This window comes from Tupaia chinensis, unplaced genomic scaffold (assembly GCF_000334495.1).
Source record: "Tupaia chinensis unplaced genomic scaffold, TupChi_1.0 Scaffold143602_1, whole genome shotgun sequence".
Taxonomy (NCBI): domain Eukaryota; kingdom Metazoa; phylum Chordata; class Mammalia; order Scandentia; family Tupaiidae; genus Tupaia; species Tupaia belangeri.
In genome coordinates this window covers 1,351,866-1,370,739 of record NW_006203448.1, presented here as the reverse complement: position 1 = coordinate 1,370,739, position 18,874 = coordinate 1,351,866, and the positions used below count along the sequence as shown (strand labels likewise).

At 45.4% G+C, this 18,874-nt stretch overlaps 1 protein-coding gene across 1 annotated transcript in view; it reads right to left on the bottom strand.

Moving 5' to 3' along the window:
- DDX31 (DEAD-box helicase 31) overlaps positions 1-10,761 on the bottom strand; it is a gene marked incomplete at its 5' end in the record, with an annotated part of 84,146 nt that extends 73,385 nt beyond the window's left edge. Inside the window, 5 exon segments of the mRNA XM_014582456.1 lie at positions 6,489-6,553; positions 7,828-7,898; positions 9,358-9,401; positions 10,324-10,399; positions 10,508-10,761. Coding sequence (XP_014437942.1) covers positions 6,489-6,553; positions 7,828-7,898; positions 9,358-9,401; positions 10,324-10,399; positions 10,508-10,761 — 510 coding nt within the window.
- Between the last annotated feature and the right edge of the window lie 8,113 nt (positions 10,762-18,874).

The following is an 18,874-nucleotide window of genomic DNA, read 5'->3' as shown; positions in this document are numbered from 1 at the left end:
CCCTTTCTCTTGCTCTCTACAGCACAAGTTCTATACCAAGAATGTTTTTAAAAAGTTAATAAAAAGGCCAAAAATTCAAATAGAAAAATGGAGAAAAGCTATAAACATCTAATTCATGGAAACACGAATTCAAAACATGGCCGTTAGGGCCAGCCAGTGGCATGGTAGTTAAGGTGGCTGGATCCCACATTGGCTAAATGTGCAGTTCAAATCCCAGACCCAGTGGCTTGAAAAGCACACTGGGCACACGCATGTGTGTGTTATAGTCTACTCAGAGAGAAATGAGAGGGCATCCGGACATAGCCAAATTTATTGGAGTTTATTGATTAAGCCGGTGGTGGTGGTGGTGGTGGGGGAGGTGACAACTCACGTCTCTCAAAACCCCGCAGCCCTGAGTGCAAGGTGAGGGGTGCTTATAAAGGCAAAAATCACACTCTTTTCCCTTTTCTGGGTAGAACAAAGAGTGGTGGGCTGGAAAGGGAAGGGGTAGGGTTTTACAATGTAAAAGCAAGCAAAAGCCATCAGAGAGGCAGAACCAGCAGGTAAACAGGTTAATCATCTAAGGGTATTTTCCATCCCTACCTAAACACAATGGAATCTTAATGGTCTTCATGGCTCAGGGAAAGGTCCGGTGAATGGACTTATATGAAAGCCACTAGGAGAAGGCAAATTTCTAGTTACAGGAATTTCACAGTTTATAATGGAGGTGCTCCTCCAAGATGGAGTTGCGCCTACTTCATGTGTGTACCCCAAATCCTGACAGACCGGAGGAGGAGGGACATCCCCCTGGGGAGGTGCTTTCTTTCTCTCTCTCTCTCTCTCTCTCTCTCTCTCCAGTAAGCACACGTACCCTATGGCAAATTAAAACAAAATACGGCTGTTACACATAGGAAGATGTTCAAATGATCCCTAAAAGAAATTCCAAATGACCAAAAATAACAGAGCTGACTGTGCGGACGAGAGCATACGCAAACAGGAGCTCTTGTTCACTGGGAGGGTGCACATATCATCTTCCTAAAAACTATTTTCACTTATCTACCAAATCAAAATGCAACACCCACTTATAGAAATTTCTCCTACAGATACACGTATTCACAAAGGAGTTGTAGAATGTTTAACAGACTTGGGGTCCGCAGGTGGCGTGGTGGTTAAGGTGCTGGACTCCCACATGGTGAACCATGGTTCAAGTCCTGGACCTGGCGGCTTGCTTTCTCACTTTCCCTCGTTTTCTCTTTCTCTATCTCACTCTGTCCCTCTCTGGTCAAATTAAAATAAGTAAAGTTAAGTTAAAAAAAAAAAAAATTTACAGACTGCAATTTATAACAACTCTGTAGCAAATTAAAGGACATAATGTAAACTCTACCAATCAATAAGGGAATGATCAGGTAACTTATGGTGTATACACACAATGGGATACTAAATAGCCATTAACAAGAACAAGGCAATTCATAGTAGTGATAAAACCCCCAGGAGACATACCACAAAAGCAAAGTATAATGAGCAACCCTTTGTTTGTCAAAACAGACAAAGCAGAGAAACAAACCACAAAACCTCACATTAAAGGAGGAAGAGCAGCTACCATCGTCCTGTTTGATATGCAAAGGACATCTCTGGGTGGGTGCAGGAAAGACTGTCAACAGCCACCACTGCTCACCAGAGCCAAGCTATGGCTTAAGGGAAAGTGGGAGCAGAATGATTTACTTTTTGCCCTGTAGAGCTTTGGCATTCTTTGAACTTAACATATGTATTTTACCTAAAAAATGGTCATTATTACAAAACAAAAGAAACCACAGTCATAGGATAAAGGCTGCTAAGTCCGCAGTGCCTTGCACAGCAGGGGTGCTCAGTGAGTGCAGAATCAGAGCAATGTCAGTGCAGAAGAGGACAGCGGATTTAACACAAACTCAATTACAAGTTTGGGTTTTGTGTTTTGCATAGGAAACATTTACCCACAAGGAGAAAGGATCTGGAATTCAAACTGGAGGTGTCTGTACTCAGCATCAACTTTGTGAGACACTGATGGCAAGCTAGAACAGTAAACATGTTAGTACGAAAGAATCAACGCGCCGTGGCGGGACGTAAGCAGATTCTGACATTTCAAAAGATGTTACTACACAGAGAAGAAGAAAGAAAACTCAATTCCTCACAGGGCACAAGTGAGTGAAGAAGGATGGATGTGATGTTAAAAAATCAGAGACAAAATAACGGAAAGAGAGCAAACAGAGAAAAGAAAGAGTGCAAACAGAGAAAAGCAGTCCATTCTCATCCCATCACCAAAGTAATTTAAGAAATCTCTTGAGTGCCTGGAATTTGCTGCTCCCTCCAGATAAGAGTCAATGAACTCCAAGGAGCTATATTGAAATAAGTGAGTTAAATTGGGGCTTGGGAAACTTGGTTTCTACAGAACATTTCAGTCTTTAAGAGAATGACGCGTTACTAATGTAAAAAAATAAGCAAAAAAAAAACCTCACAGGGGCTCTTAGTGGTTCTGCTGATTAGCAAATCAAACCACTGTCCTTCAAAGAGCCACCGAGAGGAACAGTGGATGCACGGTCAGCCAATCCCGCTACAGGACTAGGCCCCAGATGAGCACCTAGAGACCCAGAAGGATAACGCGACATGCGGGAAGTTAAAAGAGTGCAAACAGAGAAAAGCAGTCCATTCTCATCCCATCACCAAAGTAATTTAAGAAATCTCTTGAGTGCCTGGAATTTGCTGCTCCCTCCAGATAAGAGTCAATGAACTCCAAGGAGCTATATTGAAATAAGTGAGTTAAATTGGGGCTTGGGAAACTTGGTTTCTACAGAACATTTCAGTCTTTAAGAGAATGACGCGTTACTAATGTAAAAAAATAAGCAAAAAAAAAACCTCACAGGGGCTCTTAGTGGTTCTGCTGATTAGCAAATCAAACCACTGTCTTTCAAAGAGCCACCGAGAGGAACAGTGGATGCACGGTCAGCCAATCCCGGTCAGCCAATCCCGCTACAGGACTAGGCCCCAGATGAGCACCTAGAGACCCAGAAGGATAACGCGACATGCGGGAAGTTACACTCGGACCCAGGGTTTGCGCGAAGCCTCCCACAACACCCTCTAATCTCTTGTCCTCAGCTCACCGATCTCTGAAATAAGAGAGTTGGGCTAGAATTATGGGACCCAGCTGAGGTCAAATATTACCAAATTCTCTAACAGTATAAAGAAAAACCCCTCTTCCTGCAAGTCCTCCCAGAGTTTAAGTGGATGAAACTCTTACTACATGATTTGGTCATTTACATTTTATTCTTCCGTAACTATACAGCAGGCACAATGCTAATCTCACTGTAGTGTTTAATGGGAAAAAATCAGTTATCTTTAGAAAATAAAATCCTTCTTACCCATCTCAATGAAAACCAGTACTAAAAGTTTGCTATTGCTCTAATCTCTTCATGCATTTATACATGCATAAAATTGTTTGTGAAACTGCAATTATACTATACATACTGTTTTATAACCAGCCTTTTCTAATGCACGTGGGAAGAACACTTGCCGAAGTTCACAAGCAGTAACTGAAAAGGTATCACTTTTACTGCATGGTTCTATCACTGGGATGATTGTGCAGGGTTTCTTTTAAAAGCTGATTTAAACATGCTTTTAACCTGTTCATTTCTCTCTCTCTCTCTCTCTCTTTTTTTTTTTTTTCGAGAGGTTTTTTGCTACAGGTCACATGTGCTCGCCAGACAGACAGAGAGAGACATAGAGACAGAAAGCGAGAAATCACCCCCCGGGGGGATGGCCATACCGCAATCCCTTCTCCTCCATTCTCCTCTCGGGATCTTGGGCACGCACGCACACACGCCCAATGTGAGTTTTAAGCCACCGGGTCCAGGACGTGAACCGTGGTTGACTACTTGGGAGTCCAGCGACATAGCCATTACATTACGCTAACAGCTGGTCCCAACCTGTTCATTTTTCAAAAAAGAATTGTTTCATTATTTTAAAATAATTTTAGGCCTACAAAATAACTGCAAAAAATAGCACAAGAAATTCCAAGAATAGACCATTCTTGAGGAAATTACTATCAACTCACAACCATTAATTAATTAATTAATTAATCTTATAGGGTTCATTCAAATTTTGCCAATCGATCTGTTAATGTATTGCCTAATCAAGGACCATGAGGTTTGTGTAGTCACACTTCATCTCTATCTGGAGCAATCCCTTCAGTACTTCGTTTTTTATGAACTTTACACTTTCAAGGTCTACCGGCCAGCTCTGTGTACAATGTCTGGTGGTCTGGTATTTCCTTATGATTAAACTCAGATTGTGCGTTTTGGTGAGACCAGAGAGGAGAGGTGTCCTCGCTGCCTCCTATCGGAGACCCGAAGGCCTGACTTTGATCATCTGGCTCAGACAGTGACAGCTGGACATCCCCACTGAACATTCCTGCTCCCCTCTGGAATTCGAAGTGTCTTGTGAGGGGAGTGTGAAAACATCTCCACTCCTCACCACACGTCTATCTACTCATTTTCGCATCTATGGACTAAAACCAAAAGCAGTATTTGGCATTTGGCAAATGTGATTTTTTTTAAAAAAGAATTATTTTACTTAACTGTATTTATTTACTTACTTTAACTTAACCAGAGAGTGACAGAGAGAGGAAAATTGAGACAGCAAGCCGCCAGGTCCGGGACTTGAACCAGGGTTGACCACATGGGAGTCTAGCGCCCTTAACCACCAAGTCACCTGCTGGCCCCGCAAATGTGATTTTCTATTTCCATCACTTCCACACTTACTGAATTTATTCTACAAGAAACAGTTTGTCCTTCTTCATCTATTTAATAGTTGAGCGATTCACCTACATCAGTTTGGACTCACGAACATTTGTTTTAGTCTATGAACTACAAGGCAATACTACTATTATTGTCACTCAAAGATCAGACAGGCTTGATACACTTTTAATTCTGTATATTCAAACAGAGAAAAGCAGAAATCAATGAGCTCTTCTTGTCTATTCGGTGCACTCACCTCACTTTCTTTTTTTTTCTTTCTTTTTTTCGAGAGGTTTTTGCTATAGAGCATGTGAACTTGCCAGAAAGACAGAGAGAGACAGACAGAAAGCAAGAAATCACCCCCCAGGGGGGATGGCCATGTCATAATCCCTTCTCCTCCATTCTCCTCTCGGGATCTTGGGCACGCATGCACGCACAAGCGCCCGGCGAGAGTTTAAGCCGCCGGGTCTGGGACGCAAACTGCAGTGGACCACATGGGAGTCCAGTGACATAGCCATTATACCAACTGCTGGTCCCTCACCTCACTTTCTATTTCTTTTTTTTTTTTTCCAAGTTTTTGCCATAGGCCATGTGTGCTTGGTAGAGACAGACAGTGAGAGGGAAAGTGAGAAATCACGGGGGGGCGGGGGGAATGGCCATGATGTAGCTTCTCCTTCAGGGATTTTAGGCACATGCACAAGCACCCAGTGAGATTTTCAAATCACCAGGTCTGAGACTTGAACTGTGGTTGGTCATATGGGAGTCCAGCACCTTAACCATTATGCCATCTGCTGGCTCCTCACAATTTCTGGTCTCATCTTTCCCTTTCAGTTAAAAATAACTAGGGCTGTGGGATTCTCAGCTGGGATCTGAGATGAAATCCCTGCCCATGAATCAGGGCAGTTACCTGGCCTCCTACCTGGGACCCGTTGTCGCAGGTGCTAAGCCAGACGGTTCAGCGACGGAAGATGAACTCTGGGCCAAGTTAAGCAGGAAGCAGCCCGACTGTCAAACTCTAACTGGGTGCTGAGTTTCTCTTCTGCTATTCACCCCTACATACCACTGTACACTACTCTAAATAGGAAGTTCAGCCTTCCTGGTAAAAAGTAAATAAAGCATTGGTACACAGGACAAAGGTTAAATTTAATTTCTTACATGACTGACAACACAGATGCGAGATAAGAGCATAGAAGGCCAACTGCAAATCAAATCATTCTGAGATATTCACCAAGTGTTAACTTCACAGGAGGCCCTATGCTGGGTACAGTGGCAGGCAGACACAGTCCTTGGATAGCCAAGAGCCAGCGATCCCTGCACCACACAATCACGGCACACAGTGAAGCACCTGGTCTCGAGACAAACACCACCAAACGGAGACCCAGGACCACCACTACTTGCCGTAAACTCTTAGTGAGCTATTTAACTCTCCTAAGCCTCAGCTCTTGTCAAGCGGGATGAGAACGATTCTGTAACGGGATGGGGCACGTTTGACTCGTGGGGACCATTTTACAAATGTTCCCTGTTATTCTGTGAAGATTGTGAAGTGTATTTATTTCACTCCATTCTGGGCAGGCAAGAATAGAAAGGATCTTGAGATGTAACATGTGTATGTAATGCACACTCTAGAAGGAAGTAAGAGAGTGATGTCTGTGAAAAGATCCCTTCAGCCCTCCTGTCCCTGCATGGTCAGCTTCCTGGCTGCTAGCACACTGTGAATATGACAGAAACACATGCTGTACTCACCTGTATTTTTGATTTCATTGCTTGAAGAGACTGGACCACAGGGATGCAATAGGCAAGAGTTTTACCTTTTAAAAAAGTGTAAAAGCAATGAAAATCACAGACCCTGTAGATGTGAGATAAGGAAAGGCCATGAAAGAAATGGCTGGGCTTTCTGTGGCGAACACTAAGTTCTGGGGAGAAAACAGCACAGCGTACACCTAAGAGAGGTGAGAAGGAGCCTCCCCTGTCTGCCACAACCCCAACTCTGCCTTGTGAACTCCATTCATCTTTTTTTTTTTTTTTTTTTTTTAATTTTTTTTTCTTTTTAAATTCCATACTTCTTCAAGCTAAACAAAACCCCTGAAGTTTCAGGGCCTTTACCCATTTCTTTTCTTTTTTAAAAAAAAATTTTTTTTTGGAGAGGTTTTTGCTATAGGGCGCGTGCGCTCGCCAGACAGAGACAGAGAGATAGAAAGCGAGAAATCACCCCCCAGGGGGGATGGCCATACCGCAATCCCTTCTCCTCCATTCTCCTCTCGGAATCTTGGGCACGCATGCACACACACCCGGCGTGAGTTGAGTCTGGGACGCGAACCGCGGTCGACTACATGGGAGTCCAGCGACATAGCCATTCCATTAACTGCTGGTCCCAAGTGCCTTTACCCATTTAACAAGGTTGTAAACTATATGTTTACACACAAAATCTCTACTTGAAGGTTATCTGCAAAGGCTGAAAAATTCTTCCTCTGAAGCCCTCCTTAACCTTTCAGATGGGATTAGGATGCAGTTTGAACCCCAAAGCTAACCTTTAAATACTGATAAACCAAAGGATGGCAAAAGCTGGTGTCCATCCCCCACCTGAGATGGTGGCTAAGTTGGTGAGGGTGGACACAGGGTGACCTGCTCTGGGGACACAGGTGAGCTGGAAGAATGAGCCCAAACTAGTCTGGAACACAGCAACTTCATCTTTGGTGCTCGAGCACAAAGCCCAGCGTCTGCCAACATGTGCTTATGCTGGAGCTCTGGCTCTCAAGACCAGAAGACAATACTGGTCCCCTGCTAAAGCGAAGGTGCACAGCTCTGGGTGCTCAGACGGAGGGACCTGGCAAAGGTCAGAACAGGCTCCGAGGGAACGACAGAACTTGACTCCTTCCTAATCATTCCTGATCATGGTACCATCATTCGCCCTCCTCTCACTATGTGAACAAGTTCATGGCTCCAATCCAAGCAATCACAGCTTGTCCCCCACCCCCGGCCAGACAAAACAAAGTGGCCATGCCACTCAGACACCTTATACACAACCTACTGCCTAACGGGGCCTGGGTACCACAGGAAGGGCAGAAATGAAGTCACAACTCACCCGAGCCTGTCTGGGATTTCACGAGAGCGTCTCTGCCTTCCAGCAATGCAGGAATACTTTGCTTCTGAACACTGGAGCCACCCAGAAAAGAGAACACACTTGTCTATGATATATTATCCAGCCATATTCAAAGGCGGAGATCTGGGACAGGCAAAATGTACTGCCCTGCATTTTATCAACTGCCACCTCTGAAGTTACCTAAATGTTCTGAGGGAAGACGCTGAGAAATGTTTGATGATTAGGAGAAACTGCAACTAAATTTCTGCAACTTAGCTGAAAACGGTGAGGCAAGGCAGAAATCAGACATCCTACTAAACGAATTTTTAAAAAAATGTGGACAGGCATGACCCACAAACTAGTTTCCCAAAAAGTGTATGACACGTTCTCTTGCTGCTGAGACAGAGAACGTGGACCACAATAAAACGTAGCACAACAACAGTGCATCGGAACAACACCGGAAGCTGTAAAGTCCCAGCAGCCCGCGGCAGCCACCTGCTCTCCAGGACGCTGCTCAAATATACCGAGACACAGATCTGCCCGTACATTTAAAAACGGGACAAGTAGGTGGTGTGGTGGCTAAGGCGCTGGACGCTCCCAATATTCAAAAGTCTTGGGCATCAGCCCCAAACTTCTAGAGGGTTCAAAAACCTATTCACTTATTAGCATACTGCATGTGGTACAAAGTAAATGTTAACATATATATTTTTGGCTATTAGCTACATACGGACCTCTCTTAAGAGAGAGAAGAAGCAAATAACTCTGTAAGAAGACTCTTGACATGGGTGTGGTGGTTAAGGCACTGGACACTCCCACATGGCCGACCACAGTTCGAGTCCCGGATCTGGTGGCTGGCTTTCTCGCATTCTCTCTCTCTGGTCAAATTAAAATAAATGAATAAATAAAATTAAATAAAAAGTACTTCTTTAAGGAAAAAAAATGACAAAGAATACAGGCACCATTTAAATCTGGTTAACACAAAATAACTGGTGAGGAAGTTCCCTATTTTATTATTTAATATTTCTAAATAACTTGCTTATAAAAGTAAAATGTCATCATTATTAAAAAACATGGAGACATATGTACTCAAAATGAGGATGTTTATCTCCCCATACCTTTTACCTCTATTCTCCAAGAGCCACCGGTAAACAAACATTTAAAAAGCTTTTCAGCATCCCATTATACTCAACCAAATTTTTATTCCCGTCTTTCTTGTTGACGCTAAGTCTTACTACTAAGAAACAGCATGACCAAATTCCGTATGTTGGCCGAATTAACAGCAGAACATCTGCAGACCAGCTTCTGCACTAGCCAGCTCTTGCAACTTACAGTCAAGAGGAGAACTAGGAGGAAGCCCGTCTCTCCATTTACAGAAACAAAGGGCTAAACAATATGCCAGGCCCCGTGGTCAGCAGCCCGCGTTGTCTTCTAATGCTAGAACACAGGTTTGCTCTGCCCTCCAGCCAATTCAGATTTCATCTGGTTCTATCCCTTTAAGCCCATAGAAAATCAAGATAAGCCTGAAACTCTTACCTAGTCATAGTAGACATTTTTAAGACTGTATTTATTGTAGAAATCTAAAAGAGAAGATTAAAAAAATAAGTATTTCCTTTAACTATCAATTTTTTGATAGAAATGTATTCAATGAGAAGGACACACAAAGGAGGAAGTACTGAGAGGACCCTGATCCACATGTGGTCCTCTGGGGAACATGTGACAATGTCTGAAGGAACGTTTGGTTGTTCCCACCTGGGGAGAGGGTACAGCAGGCATCTAGCAGGATGAGGACAGTCCTCACAACAAAGAATTGCTGTCCCCAAATGTCCACAGTGCCACGGTTAAGAAACCCTGCTCTGGCCTGCGGGTGAGAAAAGGTTACACACCCCACCTTGAAGCAAGGGCAGGTAAGCCATGACCACATGAGCAAAGGAGACCGAGACTTCCTGGGAGGTCACGTATTTTTTTTCTTTCCTTACTTGTAAGAAGTCCGGAAAACTCATTTATGGCTTCAGAAAACAGAAACAAAAAGGTGCCCCATCTGGGTAGAAAATGCACGTTAGAATAGCCTCTTCCTCCTTCTCTCATTCTCTACAGCAGCACTTTCCTCAATAGCAAGATGCCAGCTCAGCTCCCTCTCCTATGGGCACTGTGACACCTGGCCCCAAGAATGGCCTCCATACCACTTCTACCCAGTACTAAGGAAGCTGTCGTAAGGCCAGTGAACGAAGTTCCAGTTCTAAACTGCATTTCATGAGGACAGTCTTCAGTTCTTTAAAAAATCAGGATGCAGAAGGATGGGGCCAGGCAGAGGATCAGGAAACAGCGACCTGTAACCCAAGCACACGTGAACTGTCCTAGAGGGTACCACACCGATCTGAGCTCAGCCAGGGAATGTGGAGCAAAACAAAGACTCTCCCACTTCTCTTCCCAGAACCACGCTTTCACAGACATTCCGAACAAACACTGACGACGACCCACGAAACACTGAGGGGTACTTACCAAATGTGGGTGCAGGCCCAGCTCATGAAAAGCATCGGAAGTGAACACTTTTTCTCGCACCTGCTTTACTACAGGTCTGCAAAGGATGAATGAAAACCCAGGCATCAGTTCCAATACCAACAAGAAAAGGGCAGAACACACTTCATTCCTTCTACTCCTCAAGTGCACCTGTACCCAGACATACCTGTGGAGATCGGGAATCTCAGGATTGTTTTTAAACAACGAAGAAGTCTTAATGCATGGCTTCTCCTCTTGGTTCCCATCACTTGTGCTGGCTGAGTATTTCGGAGAAAATGTTTTTTGTGCCTTTCCCTTAAAAGTCCTTTGAGTTTCGTTAACACGGGTTTTCCTGGCAGGGAGAAATGATGTTTCGCTCCTCCGTTTGGCCGGGGGAGCCTCACTGGATGCCTGGTATTTTCTTTTGGTAGCTTTCGCTTGCTGCGTTGTTCCCCAAAGGAAAGATCACGAGAGATGCATTAGTCCATGAAGACAGCCCTCGGAGTGAAGCCTGACTGCCCACAGAATTGCATCTTCTCCTGCAGAGATCATTATGCCCCATATGTCAAGCAACAGTTTAGGGTTTGCTATCAGATTCTGACTTAGCTTTTTGAAAAGGAAAAGAAAAAAAAAAAAAAAAACCACAGACAATCTCAGCTCATTCATCTATTAAACCTTACCACCCATCTTCACTGTTAAGTCAACTAAGATGAGGATGAGGATCAAGGGAAGAGTCATTCTCCAAGCTGACTGTGAACCAAGGGTGCCCCTCTTACGGGAAGACAGCACCTGTGAAGTGTGCGTGCTCAGTCAGTCCCCATCCCTAGAGATTCTGACTTAGCTTTTTGAAAAGAAAAAAAAAAAAAAAAAAAAACCACAGACACAATCTCAGCTCATTCATCTATTAAACCTTACCACCCATCTTCACTGTTAAGTCAACTAAGATGAGGATGAGGATCAAGGGAAGAGTCATTCTCCAAGCTGACTGTGAACCAAGGGTGCCCCTCTTACGGGAAGACAGCACCTGTGAAGTGTGCGTGCTCAGTCAGTCCCCATCCCTAGGAATCCAGGCACACGAGAATAGAGGGGCAGGGGAAATGAACCTTTACAGACAGCTGTCGGAGACGGGAGAGATGAGGGACGTCGCGTCCCAGCTCATGCCCAGGAAGGGGGAACTTCCATTACTGCTCTACCCCAGTGTTTGGATCTCCATCATCCTCTCCCCCCAGCTGCTCCTCCAGATTCAGATGGTCTGGAGACAATTCCTACTCGGCGTTCCATTCCAAATGAGAATGCTGACCCATCCATCACTTCCATCACAACTACTCCCAGCCCTCCTTGCCTTTCAAGTCCCCACATGATCACCCACCAGGTATTTCTTGCCTGTTGCTTATCTCCATAATGGGAATGTGACTAAATGTGCCATGCTTGAACGTCCTCTAGGAGCAGAGCCATCCACAACCTGTGTTTTCTGTGTCCTTCTCCTCCAGTGTAAACACGAGTATTACAGCTTCCCTCCCGAAGTCCGTGCGTGGTATACTGGAATTCTGGCTTCTCTTGGAATATGTTCTTTTCCTCTTTGCTTGAAATAAGGCTGCATTTACACAATGGCTTGCTCAGCTTCAGACTAACCTACCACGACTACGGTTCTCTGTTCCTGGAAACCACAGGATTCCTTTACCTAAATAATTATGTAAGTACAACTTCAAATATTTAATATTATTAAAGCAAGTACTGACCTACTTCACTTAACATTTATTTTTATAGAGTTTCAAGTTAATGAATTTTCAGATTAAAAAAAGATGAAGTCAAGCTTCTGGTCTGTTGAATCATTTGCAAAATAGTATAAAACGTGAAGATTTCACCTGATTTTTCAGACCCACAAGCTCCAGGAGCACAGAAAGACCTACAGGCCACTCCTACCATTCGCAGCGTGGCTGTCACAGGCCGCTGGCAGAAGCCTCTGTGGCACACCTCTTCCGTTCCGTGAGATAGCCTACTCTGTTCCTGACCAATTCTAGGCATTAGGAAGCTAATTCCATCAACAATCAGGTAGGGTCTGCGTCCATGAACAAGTTCACGCATGGTTTCTGCAGCAACACAGAGCAAGCTTACTTTTCCTTCACATGTCAAATAAATCCCTTTCCCTCCTTCTCTGGACTAAAAATGCCAAGACACATATCGTAGACTCCTTATCATCCAGGTCACCCTGCCATCCTCTGTCTACACCTCTCCAGAAGCAAGAACTCAAGAGTTAAGCACAGCTTACAAAGGCTCTCCATGGCTCTTAAGCTACAAGTTAAAATCTGTTACATGATCTATGAAGACCTCCAGAACCTGGCCTCTGCCTAATTTCACCAGCTTCAGCTTTACCATCCGCCAACTGGTCTTACTTCAAATTCCAGAACACGCCATTCTCCTTCACTCCTCCAGGCTTTCGCACCTGCTACTTATCCCCACACCCAGGCCTCTGCTTCTCCCTCTGGCTAGCTAACTCGTGCTTGTTCTCCAGACACGGGCTTGCTTAATGCACCCCCAGAAGTCTTTCCTGACTTCTCTCCACCAGTCAAGCCAAGGTCTCCTGTTCTGGGCTATCTTGGCACCCCTATGGGCACCAGTCTGACCTACATAGCGATGAATCCCTGCACTGGCTTGTGTCTGAAACAAAATAAAGGCTCAACAAGTGCTTGGAAGTAAAGGAGCGACCCACAACGGACTCGCCCCTTCCTGCAACCTGGGCGCCTTTCTCCTACTGCTTAGTACCCCAGCATCCACAGCACACGCGCTCAGCGGTAGTCAAGTAGCTGGGTTTTGAGGACATGAAGCCGAAAGATTAGCCAAACCCTTGAGGAAGTCACAAGAAGTGACAGAAACAAACATGAAAGAGCATAAATCCAAACCGGATCGTCCACAGAAGAGGTACGCACGAAGAGCTCTGGGAGACCTAACAGACCAGTGAGGCCGACAGCAAGGAGGCAGGGAAGCCAGGAAATATCAAGATGTCAGAAAAGTCATGACAATTTCTGCATTAAAAAACTGGAAAACACGTTATGACTTTTCTGACAACCCATAGCTGGAATGTACTAAAATGAGCAGCACGAAGTAAGCAAGGCACACCTCTAAACGGAGATTCTCCAAGGCCTAGCAGCCCCATGATGCCATGTCTGTGACACCAAGGGTGCCCCTCTTACGGGAAGACAGCACCTGTGAAGTGTGCGTGCTCAGTCAGTCCCCATCCCTAGGAATCCAGGCACACGAGAATAGAGGGGCAGGGGAAATGAACCTTTACAGACAGCTGTCGGAGACGGGAGAGATGAGGGACGTCGCGTCCCAGCTCATGCCCAGGAAGGGGGAACTTCCATTACTGCTCTACCCCAGTGTTTGGATCTCCATCATCCTCTCCCCCCAGCTGCTCCTCCAGATTCAGATGGTCTGGAGACAATTCCTACTCGGCGTTCCATTCCAAATGAGAATGCTGACCCATCCATCACTTCCATCACAACTACTCCCAGCCCTCCTTGCCTTTCAAGTCCCCACATGATCACCCACCAGGTATTTCTTGCCTGTTGCTTATCTCCATAATGGGAATGTGACTAAATGTGCCATGCTTGAACGTCCTCTAGGAGCAGAGCCATCCACAACCTGTGTTTTCTGTGTCCTTCTCCTCCAGTGTAAACACGAGTATTACAGCTTCCCTCCCGAAGTCCGTGCGTGGTATACTGGAATTCTGGCTTCTCTTGGAATATGTTCTTTTCCTCTTTGCTTGAAATAAGGCTGCATTTACACAATGGCTTGCTCAGCTTCAGACTAACCTACCACGACTACGGTTCTCTGTTCCTGGAAACCACAGGATTCCTTTACCTAAATAATTATGTAAGTACAACTTCAAATATTTAATATTATTAAAGCAAGTACTGACCTACTTCACTTAACATTTATTTTTATAGAGTTTCAAGTTAATGAATTTTCAGATTAAAAAAAGATGAAGTCAAGCTTCTGGTCTGTTGAATCATTTGCAAAATAGTATAAAACGTGAAGATTTCACCTGATTTTTCAGACCCACAAGCTCCAGGAGCACAGAAAGACCTACAGGCCACTCCTACCATTCGCAGCGTGGCTGTCACAGGCCGCTGGCAGAAGCCTCTGTGGCACACCTCTTCCGTTCCGTGAGATAGCCTACTCTGTTCCTGACCAATTCTAGGCATTAGGAAGCTAATTCCATCAACAATCAGGTAGGGTCTGCGTCCATGAACAAGTTCACGCATGGTTTCTGCAGCAACACAGAGCAAGCTTACTTTTCCTTCACATGTCAAATAAATCCCTTTCCCTCCTTCTCTGGACTAAAAATGCCAAGACACATATCGTAGACTCCTTATCATCCAGGTCACCCTGCCATCCTCTGTCTACACCTCTCCAGAAGCAAGAACTCAAGAGTTAAGCACAGCTTACAAAGGCTCTCCATGGCTCTTAAGCTACAAGTTAAAATCTGTTACATGATCTATGAAGACCTCCAGAACCTGGCCTCTGCCTAATTTCACCAGCTTCAGCTTTACCATCCGCCAACTGGTCTTACTTCAAATTCCAGAACACGCCATTCTCCTTCACTCCTCCAGGCTTTCGCACCTGCTACTTATCCCCACACCCAGGCCTCTGCTTCTCCCTCTGGCTAGCTAACTCGTGCTTGTTCTCCAGACACGGGCTTGCTTAATGCACCCCCAGAAGTCTTTCCTGACTTCTCTCCACCAGTCAAGCCAAGGTCTCCTGTTCTGGGCTATCTTGGCACCCCTATGGGCACCAGTCTGACCTACATAGCGATGAATCCCTGCACTGGCTTGTGTCTGAAACAAAATAAAGGCTCAACAAGTGCTTGGAAGTAAAGGAGCGACCCACAACGGACTCGCCCCTTCCTGCAACCTGGGCGCCTTTCTCCTACTGCTTAGTACCCCAGCATCCACAGCACACGCGCTCAGCGGTAGTCAAGTAGCTGGGTTTTGAGGACATGAAGCCGAAAGATTAGCCAAACCCTTGAGGAAGTCACAAGAAGTGACAGAAACAAACATGAAAGAGCATAAATCCAAACCGGATCGTCCACAGAAGAGGTACGCACGAAGAGCTCTGGGAGACCTAACAGACCAGTGAGGCCGACAGCAAGGAGGCAGGGAAGCCAGGAAATATCAAGATGTCAGAAAAGTCATGACAATTTCTGCATTAAAAAACTGGAAAACACGTTATGACTTTTCTGACAACCCATAGCTGGAATGTACTAAAATGAGCAGCACGAAGTAAGCAAGGCACACCTCTAAACGGAGATTCTCCAAGGCCTAGCAGCCCCATGATGCCATGTCTGTGACCTTAACTAACACACTGAGAAGCCACCATGTCAGCGTATGCCAAGCACTTAGAGGAATTACTGGGTCGTCAGAAAAGTCAGGATGCATTTATTTTTGTACGTCTTCCTATGCGATATTTACCAGTACTTGGTACCATCCCATTTTGGGACAAAAACACTGAGGCAGAGATGTGAGGTGACTGGTCCCAGGATTACTGGGGGAACCAGACTTTGCCCAGGCATTATGATTAACGTCTCCAAATTCTTCTAAGTTGTATCTTGTTTGGCCAGAAAACACCAGGTGTATTTGGGTAGCTATTTCCTGGGCGGGCAGGTGGCGTGGTGGTTAAAGACGCTAGATTCCAACATGGCTGACTACGGTTCAAGACCTGGGCCTGGTGACTTGCTTTCTCACGTTCCCTCTCTATCTATGATCACACTGAAAAATAATAACAATTAATAAAATTAAATAAAACAATTCTTTAAAAATATTTATATAATTTTATTCATCATTACTATTTTTTAATTTGCTATAGGGCATGGATGCTCACCAGAAACAGAAAAAGTGAGAAAACAACCTGTAAGGTCCAGGACTCCAATGGTCATCCATGTGGGAGTCCAGTGCCTTAATCACCACGTTGGATGGCTATTTTCTAGAAGGACATAGACCAAATGATTAAAGGTATCTCTAAGTATGGCCATTGTGGGCAGGCTTTTAAAACCATCTTTTCAAATGTCCTGCAACAAACTGCCATCAATTTAATAACCAAAAAACATTTTTAGAAAGGAAATATTTTGGGGACCAGCAGATAGCATAATGGTTACATCGCTGGACTCCCACAAGGAGGACTACAGTTCGAGTCCCAGACCCTGTGACTTAAAACTCACACTGGACACGTGTGCTTGTGTGCCCAAAGTCCTACTTGGTGAATAGACTGCGGTGTGGCCATCCCCCGGGGGGCTGATTTCTCCCTTTCTGTCTCTCTGTATCTTCAGCTAGCGCACATGCCCTGTAGTAAAATTCTCTCAAAAAAATTTTGTATAGTGTTAGATAATAGCATAATTTAAGCTCTTGAAGTCTTTGCAAAATCTGCGGTTAACAAAACATCCCAAATTTACGCTATTGGTAAATATGATCAGCATATCTGTAATTCTCATTCAGAATGTAAAAAACGTAGGCAGAGAAGGCCACTGCAGACACGAATCACCTCAAGAACCCCTCCCGCTTTCTAAGTGTTTTTCTTTTTTCTTTTTTTTTTTTTTGAGAGATTTTGCTTTAGGGTGTGTGCGCTGGCCAGAAAGATAGAGAGAGACGGGGAAAGCAAGCGAACTCCCTAGGGGGGATGGCCACGCCACAATCCCTTCTCCTCCATTCTCCTCTAGGGATCTTGGGCCCGCACTAACACATGCCCGACGTGAGTTTAAGCCACCGGGTCCAGGACTCAAACCGTGGTCGACTACATGGGAGTCCAGGGACATAGCCATTACGCTAACTGCTGGTTCCTCTTTTTAAGGTTTTTGCCATAGGGCGCATGCACTGGCAGGAGGTGGGGGGAGGTGAGAAATCACCCCTCAGAGGCATGGCCACACCACAGTCCCTTCTCTATTCTTTTCTTGGAATTTTGGGCGCACACGCACACAGCCTGGCCTGATTTTCTTCTCTTTCTTTCTTTCTTTTAAAGAATTATTTTAATTAACCTTATTTATTTATTTAAATATAACCAGAGAGGGACAGAGAGAGGGAAAGTGAAAAAGCAAGCCGCCAGGTCCAGAACCTCAGTCAGCCATGTGGGAGGCCAACGCCCTTAACCACCATGTCACCTGCGGGCCCCAGCCCAGCCTGATTTTCAAGCTCCAGGTGTCCTGCCAGCCCTGCAGTCTGCCATGTGGTATACAGTACCTTCACTGTGACGCCACCTGCTGGCCTCATGAATCCTGTTTTGACACAGTGGTTCAAGCAACCATAAAACCAAATACCCTGTTTGTTTCCTCAGTTCATGCAATAGTGTTTTTCTTTTATTTTGTAGAGAGATTTTTTGCTATAGGGAGCATGCATTTGGCAGAGACAGAAAGCAAGAAATCATCCCCTACGGGGGGATGGCCAGGCAGCAAGCCCTGTAACCATTCCCAGGCCCTGTCCATGAAGCAAGCATCCCAGACCTGATGCAGCACTCTATTAGCTGAAAGGAGCCAAAACGACTTCACTTTTTTTATACTGGCATTTACTAAGTGCCTCAACGGGGCAGGCCATGTAGATTCTTTGTGTTGAATTGAATCCTGTTTGGAAGCTGAAATTACTGTCCCACTTTGCGATTAGGAAGAGAAAAGGTGAAAGCTAACTTCCCAAAGTCACAGAGCAAGAGTGTCTTAAGACATGCATCCAATCCCAGTCTTCCTAACAACTCTTCCACGCTTCTCCTCCTTCCCGAATATGGGCAGCTACACCACTGGTCAGGTGAACACTCCTTCCTCGAAGACCTACAACCTAAAGCTAATGATCACCCAGGGAGTCACCAAAGAAAACCCTGACGTGAACGCTGGCTGGTGTGAGCTCAGATGAACTCAAGGGAGTTCAGCTTTTAACACGCTGGCTTAACTCAATCAACTTTGGCAACTATTTTTAAAAATGAAATTATGCGTTTTAACAGTAAAACAAACCGTCATTGGTGTTAGGTTGTCTGCCTCCTGGTCCCTGCGGTAAATTATGATTTTCGCATCAGATTACCTGCCCTGCATCCCTGCTCCTTCTTGGGAGATAAATCAACCTCTCTGATACCAATAGCCCAATCTCTCTTGGGTTCATGTAAGGCGCCGTTCCTGTCTCTAATTGAGGGGATGATATTGATGAAACGTATTTTCTTTCCCTCCCCTCCAGTGCGCGTGGATGGAAATCTATCCCACTTCCGGAAACCCAGCAGAGAAATGTCTCGTCTCCAGTCCTCGTTCCCGAAGCACACGAGCGCTCTAACGTAGAGCCGAGGGGGCTGTAAGTGAAGTCTTGGGCTGGGACTCACAGCCCGGAGCCAGCGCCTACCTCCTCTGGGAAGCAGTCGAGCCTCACCCTCGCCCTTGGCTTCTCGTCCTGAGCGAGTAGCACGATCCAGCTGCCCGCCCACTCGCTGCTCTCCGAGAACCCGCGGCGGAGTTCGGGTTCGAGACACGTGCTCCCGGGCGCTCCTCCGCACGCCGTGGGTGTCGGCGGCGGGTTCCGCAAGGCGACAGCGC